The sequence below is a fragment of the Bactrocera latifrons genome, unplaced genomic scaffold (genome assembly GCF_001853355.1).
Source record: "Bactrocera latifrons isolate USDA-ARS-PBARC rearing strain unplaced genomic scaffold, ASM185335v1 scaffold_384, whole genome shotgun sequence".
In the NCBI taxonomy this organism is placed as follows: Eukaryota; Metazoa; Arthropoda; class Insecta; order Diptera; family Tephritidae; genus Bactrocera; species Bactrocera latifrons.
In genome coordinates, this window is record NW_017537028.1 from 180,616 (window position 1) to 188,594 (window position 7,979).

The 7,979-nt window shown below is 37.4% G+C and overlaps 1 protein-coding gene across 1 annotated transcript; it reads right to left on the reverse strand.

Annotated features, from left to right (window-relative positions):
- Positions 1-1,846: 1,846 nt before the first annotated feature.
- On the reverse strand, positions 1,847-2,677 carry LOC108972180. The gene has a single exon (XM_018938692.1). The coding sequence runs from the start codon at positions 2,675-2,677 to the stop codon at positions 1,847-1,849; it is 831 nt and encodes a 276-aa protein (XP_018794237.1).
- Between the last annotated feature and the right edge of the window lie 5,302 nt (positions 2,678-7,979).

A 7,979-nucleotide genomic window follows, 5' to 3' on the forward strand; every position in this document is an offset into this window, starting at 1 on the left:
CTTAACACTCTGATGATATGTACCAAATATGGGTGAAATCGGTTCATAACCACGCCTGAAATCTCGTTTATCGCTTTATCATGCGAGAGTACAAAATGTTCGGTGACACCCGAACTTAGCCCTTCCTTTTTTTTTTTTTTAGTTTTTGTAAAAAGGCCTTTACTATATAATTTACTTACTCTGCTCCTGGAAAATAATTTCTTTAGTCAGAGCTTCTTCCCACGATAGATGAACTTAGAGTTTGCCATGATTAAAACATTCGAAAGTTTGGATTTGGGACTTGTTTGTGGTTAGAGTGAAAGATTTTTTTTACCGGAAATTGAAGCCGATTAAATGAGATTAGTAGACCACTTAGGATTATTGGAATTCTCGAATGCTCGCTATATGAGCTAATTGACAAGCTGCTGAGCCGGTGATAAAGATTGCAGAAATTAAATTGTTATTCTTCCTTAATGAGCAGCCTCATCCTGTTGAACCTGCTTGGAGGGCTTAATGTCCTCAAAAGCATAATTGGAACTAAATTGTTTAAAGCCATTACATGTTATGGCAGTCAGCCTGGGGGGAGACTATTTCCCTAGAATGTAATTCCTTTTCGTACAAATTTTCGATGTCAGGGTATACTGCATCTTTAAAATTCCTAAACTATGGATTATTTGGCCTAGAGACTTATCCAGCAAAATATTAGAAATACTTCTTCAACTTGGATCAGGAAGAATTCCTTCCCCAAGACCGCGCTTTTATATTTGCTTTTAAATTTAGAATTATCTTGCTTATTTCTAACAAAATTCTAAACTTTAAAAATATATGTTGTGTAGGTTGTGTAATTTTTTAACAAAATATTGTGCTTCGCAGGAGCCTCAACCTCATTTCACTACAGTTTAGGGTTCTGTTGAGCTTCATTTTTGTGAAATCGCCACACTAATTTGTATCAGTGCGAGTCATATTGAAATTAATGTAAATTATCTCATTATAAGCACGTATATTATAAATATAACGGGAAATCCATATGAAGTGTCAAATCTGTTCGTACTGGATGCCAAAAAATAAAAAAGAGTTACATTTTCTATTGGTATTGTAGGTCCTTCCCGATCCTGACGGAGCTTTTGGTATTGCAATGAAGTTCCAATCAGTTTGACTCTTACCTTTTAGAATTTACTCGCCCCTGTCGTTGTTAGCTTAGCTAAATACTTGTATTTAATAACATTCTTTGTATAGATTTAACATTCGCGGTTATAAGTAAGTAATTTATGTTTTTTTTTTTTTTTTTTTTTGAATTTACGCTCGTAAGTCGGTTAATAGTTAACCATTTTCTGAAAACATCCTCTTTGGATTCCCTTCAAAGAGGTTCAAGCCATTTTTCATTTCGTGCAAAGTCAGCTATGGCAAACAGACCAAAAGCCAACTTATTTTTACATATGTATGTACTATCTGACCCGGCAAACGTTGTTTTGCCATATAAATTATTTTTAGGTAATWTAGTTGAAGCACTCTGTGATAAACGATATTTTTCGTTTTGTTGTCAAGTGCGAAAAGGATCAAAGAAGATAGTTTTCCAACTCGGGAACATGCGACATACAGTTGTACGTGTGAAAAACATGCATTTTCCAGATTCAGGCAACAAAGACTCAATGATTGGCCTTGTGATTTATTTATTGTCATGGCGAAAGCGAGACGAATTGGAAATTGGATTCGCTTAAACTCGAATGGMATATCGGTTGGGATCATTGGAATTCTCGCAATGAGAACTTCGACGACTGAACCAACCTTCAATTGTAAATTGTGCGGTGACAAGCCAGGCACATCCAATGAATTCAAAAACTCAGTTGGGTAGTTGGTTGCTTCGACTTCATTTGTTAAACAGTCGATAGATTTGAAGGAAAACAGTGTCCCATCGATTTGATTTTGAATTTTGATGTTTAAGTGATCCACATCCTAAAATTATTCTTTCGTTCAACCAATCGTAGTTTTTGTGGTTAGCAATGATGTTCGGAAACACTTTGTTGATGAGCTCCTCTTTCGTTGAGATGAAATTGCAAAAATTTGGCGGGAACGAAATGAATCTATTCGATGCGTCGACAGGAACATGACCATTACCGATAGTTAGCAGTTGATTGGAGAACAGTTTGACAGATGAATCCTTTAGCAATGCAACTCGCATGTTTGTCGTCAGCTGGAGTTTCCACACATAACGCCACAATGGTGATGATTTGAGGCAAGCATTGATCTCATCGGCAGCGGTCGATCGTGGTATTACTGGTAGTGTTTGCCGGAAATCGACTGAGASTAAAATCAATGCACCCCCAAAATGTCTTGCGTCATTACGCAGATCTTTCATAGTGCGATTCAGAGCTTCTAACGCGCGTTTATGCGACATTGTGCATTCGTCCCAGATAATGATTTTGCTTGCTACCAAAACTTTGGCCATTGCGGAATGTTTCGCTATGTTACATTTCGGATCTTCAACCGCTTGCAGTTTTAATGGCAATTTTAATGCAGAATGAGCGGTTCGGTAACCTTTCAACATCGTTGCCGCTATTCCAGAAGAAGCAACTGCTACAGCAATTTCTGATTTTGCACGAACTGCAGCCAAAATCAATGATATGAGGAATGTCTTTCCAGTTCCACCAGGCGCATCAAGGAAAATCATGCCGACATTTCCATTATCAATTGCCTTCATCACCGTATCGTACACATCTTTTTGTTGAGGATTCAACAATGAATCCGTTCGTTCGAACCAATTGGCTTAATGCATTTGTGTCGTATTCACGTTCACGCTGCAATTCTCGTTCGTAAGCGTCGTTTACTCCAGGATCAGGCGACGTCATTACTAACCTGGCTAACAAACTGCCGCACATGAGGTAACACATGTCTTCTATCAAAACCAAAGTGTGGTTGTGCATCTCTTCATTCATATCAAGATGGGGATTCTCTGAATGGACACGAACTCGATGCAAAATGTCTTCTGACATATCATCCTCGTAATTCTCCCACAATTCACGTGGATTCGATGGAAAACATGTGGAAATAATGATCGCAAATTATGTGCGTATCTGATTTGAATATGCGGAAACAGTTGCTTCAGCGATTGTCGTGTCCCAATGCGTATTCCAGCAAATTGAGCTCCTGACATGCAACACGAAAGTGTTGGCAGCACTACACCATTGACAGTTCGAAGTGATTCAAATGATGTCAGGCCACGAACATTCACCAGCAATAGTCGTAAGTAAAAGCATTCATCATTTTTCGGGTGAACTGTATAAATACGGCCAAGAGCTTCAATAGAATGCACATCCGGATGACCAGGAACTACATTACCTTGCTTTCGACGAGTGAAGTAACGCACGTGCAAACGGATCACTTTGGCAAGTCGAGAAGAAACTAGTCAATGTTGTCGCTGGTGGGTTTTGAGCACGTTGAGCGGCATTTGCTGGGATGAAATAAACTCGTTGACCGTTCTCCAGATGCACTCGGATAGCGTTCATGAATGGGAAATGAGAATATACGCCAAATCGCCTCATTGCAGCATACGCATCGACCAATTTGATAGCGCGTGATTTCATCATTGCGGTCAGGAGCTTGAAGATCAAAAGCCGCCATGTCACTGCCCTTGGTGATATATTTGCAGATGTACTTGATGGACTTCACTGGATTGCAGTACTCCACGTTATAATGCGCCCCTGACTGTGATTGTTCTACCGTCATCATCAAAAGATCGACGTCGATACAGTGGATAACCATCTTTGTCAGTGATGGTATCAGCAGTCAAATYTTGTGGATAATGCTTGGAACACTTGCCGTCGACCATGCACGGTGATTGTGAGTTAATGGCGCCACACGGTCCATGAATCATGTTTGTAATTACGAYATCATGCAGGTCTGGATCGGTTTCGGGATCAGAAATCTCGACAAATATGATGGCATCAATTTTGGTCTGGCTGCATTCATTCCTTCGGCTAACCAAATGAGAATGTGCGCATGCGGTAAGCCTCTTTTTTGCCATTCAGTGGAATACATCCAACATCCAGTATCCCCAAAGACACGATACCTAACAATATAGTGCATGAGCGACCGGATTTTTTGCCTGAATACACGTGCGGTGATATCGTGCCGTTCACTTAATGTTTGGCCAGGAAGCAGCAGTTGAAATTTCTATCCACTTAGGATTGCACGTTAAGGTGATGAACAGGTCTGGACGGCCGTAATGACGTACATATGTCATTGCATCTTGCGTATATTCATACATATCACGTAGACTGCCAACGAACGTTATACATATTGACGCAAAATTGCTGAAAAATTCATTCCGCTGACCTTCCTGGTAGTTTCCTCACCTAAAATGATATCAGTGATATATATTCTTACCGGTCAATGGATTTATCATATTGATGTTGATATAATATATCATATAATATCGTCTCCTTGCCAAAACATCAGTGGGTATTGCAATGCATTGTATGAACGATGAGTTTCGGATATTCGTTGCAATTGCCCAGAGTTCCGACGTGTGAGCACAATATCGCGTGATTCCCGGCTTTCGCCAACAATCACAACTGCAACCTTATCTATTGTTGGAGCGTTCAATTGGCGTTCGTGTGTTCCAGCAGGTCGTTTATCCGCTCTGATCACGACTTTATAGTCATCATTTGGCATGCGATCCAACGCAGTCTTGAATAACCGAACCAATGCATGATGTTCAGGAAGCAGCTGCTGCAAATCGCGAAGAATTCCTCTTCTCATTTCCGTATTGATTGTTTGGCGCTGATCAAGTTGATGTTCCATATTGCCGATGAAGTAATTTGAAGGAATTTATGTTGTGCGTCTTCAAGTGGTAGCAATGATCCAATTCGATGATCAATTTGGCCTTGGATCTGTAGAGTCAGTTACGAAATTAGATTCAATATTTCTTGTGCATCAAAAGAAAATTATCGGTTAATTTATTACCTTGAATGTCGGATTGAATCCGCGTTCATGAATAATATCAGCTCCAAATGAAGTAATTTGAAAGTATCTGTTGTATTTCTGAGCATTCGATAGAAAATGACGTGATTGTGGTGTTTCACCATTAAGCAAAGAACGCAATGGCTCTGTTGGCAAGGGCAATGGTGGTAATTTAACCTTGCCACTGAGACAACACAGTCCAGGTGTTTCTCCAGCGAACTTCAATGCACCGCAATGGTTGCACACAACCTCCATTGGATGAATTTTAACGGAAGGACGCGAGCTGTAGTCAATTCTGCAATCGTAATGAAACGCTACTCGATCCAAAACAACACTTGAAGAGCTTCTTCTTATGCGTTGATTTAGATTTCATTTTCCGCCTGTCTTTCTTCTTGTGTTTCTAATGCACGAAGTCGGGCCATACTAACACGGCGCTGTTCTCGTGCGATTTCTTGTTCATCCGTCGTCAATTGATAGGCAATATTCCGAACTCTATTTTCATTTCGCGTTCGATGCGAAAGATTAGATCTTTTGGCTCGTGGCATTCTGAATTACACTGAGAAATGAACAYACAAAACATGTGCTCAAATGTCATAATCTCTCAAAATATACATCYTTCTTGGCAACTTACCGTTTAAAAATAGAATTCCACACCAATATGATCAACAGAATGAAACGAACAGCGAACTCGAATTGATTTTCAAAGTATTCCACCTAAAAATTAATTTGAACAACCCGAAATTAACATTTGGGTTGATTATCGATGAGCCCGCAATAACATTGAGCATTTCATCAAACTGAACTCACCTCTATGAAATCACTTTTCGCTTGCAATTTTCACAATAGCAGTGAACATAAAATTACCAATAAAACACGGCTAATATATCGTTTCAATATAATGTATTAAATCAAATTGAATTACAATACCAAACGAAAGCCGATAAAAGCCTTAGAAAATGCCGATATTTATGTTACTAAACTCAAGTCTCATATGTCATTGCATCTTGCGTGAGTTGCCAACTGTGCATGCAGTTGTCAAAAGTTGATGCACACAACGCCATCTACTGGCAATACATCATTTAAAATCATGTTCGTTTTTATTTCCTCTTTAAAATCGTATTTGAAAATTTATTTTATTCATATTTTTTTTCGGAAAATTTTCCAGACTTTTCTTACGTATTCTCCATGTTTGGGCGGAGACCTGTCCGAGTTGGTAGTAGTCACCGAAATCGGTCCAGCCGTTCTCCAGTTATAAGCGTAGTAACTAACGTCACTTTCTTTTATATATATACATAAAATTAAAATTTAAAGGGCAAACCAAAATAATTTTCAAATTGTGTTCTTATTTGCTTTTGGTATTTGACAAATCTTGCTTTGCAACATCTATTTACATATTTACAAACATATTTGTACACATATACTTCCCCAAGAGAAGTGCAAAAAAAAAAAAACAAAAATAACAATTGGCAACCTTCGCAGATTTTAACAACTTTTCAATAAACTCTTCCCCAAATCACTTAAATGGAGAGTTAAGATTACCCCAACCGCTTTAATCGAATTCGTGGAAGACCATCTCCCGAACCAAATTGAAGAAGAATCGGTCTACACTCTAGAAATTAAAAAATTTTAATTCAATTCGCTTTACGATTAAGCTAAACAGGCATATGATGCTATTCGGAGAAGGATAAGTAACATTGAAAAACTCTTCCATGTTGCTTAGAGAAACAATTCAAAATGCACCCTTAACTAGTGATGTTTTCACAATTGGGAGGAAAAATTTGGTCGATCAGTAAGAAAATAAAAGAATAAAGGCAAACACTCAATTGAAGAAAAAGCTTGCAACCAACGCTTAATAATGTTTTAACCAATTGAACATATCTTGAGGTTGGCACAAAAAGTAGGAATCCGAAAATAATATACCTTTGTAGTTCGAAACTCCCTAAGCAAACTCTAGAATCCTTTGAATATACCCTACCAGATAATTCTAATATATCTACTTAGTCAAATTTCAACATATTCTTGACCCATATATAAAAGATTCAAATCTGTGGGAAATTTCAAACCTTCAGAAGCAAAACTCATTCCTCTCCGGCACAGTTAAAAAGAAAGAGAGAAAGATATTTATCTCTTTTCATGATGAAAATCTAAGAGCTGACAACTGAAATAACCAACCTAATTCGGGTAAATTTTCAAATAGCATAACCCGATTTCGGAGTTAAAATGGGTGTGTACGAACCCAGATAAAGAAAATATACACAGTCAACTCTCGTTAATTCAAAACTCTTTTAAAATATTACGAACTGTCGAGTATTTGAAATATCAAATGGTTCGAAATTTGTGCGAGAAAATAAATAAAACTTCGAGTTATGAAGTGTTGATCAATTATTATTTATTATTGCTATTCTAGAAGCATCTGGCAACTTTTCTCGTGTACAGCTGTGCTTTCGTGCTCTTAGAAATTTGTTTAATTTATATAATACTTAAAACTTTGTGGTGAAATTATCTGAATTAAATGATCAGTCAGGATAGTTATCACTGTTATATTGTACTATTACAGCAATTGAAATTTACTTTAATTTATTTAAAATTACTTTGGCTAATCCTAATTTATTCCGCCGACTCATTTTCAATTTGCTTTTATGCTTCATTTTAAATAGTGCAATTGTTAGTGTTAATTTATATTGCTTACTTAAATTTCTTTCTTGTTTTCATTCGTTTCTATCTTTGTCCACAGCTGTTTGCGAGATTTTTACTTTTCGTCTGATACAGTGCATCTAAACTGCTCGCTATAATGGTTGTTATCTTTAATAACCAACTATTTTTATTGCATTAATTTGTTATAAATATTTTTTTCATTGCTTTTTTCACTTTTATTATGTAACAAAGTTGCTAAAGAGAGTATTATAGTTTTGTTCACATAACGGTTGTTTGTATGTCCTAAAACTAAAAGAGTCAGATATAGGGTTATATATGTATACCAAAGTGATCAGGGTGACACACACCGCCCACAAAATGGCGGAAACCGAAAACCTATAAAGTGT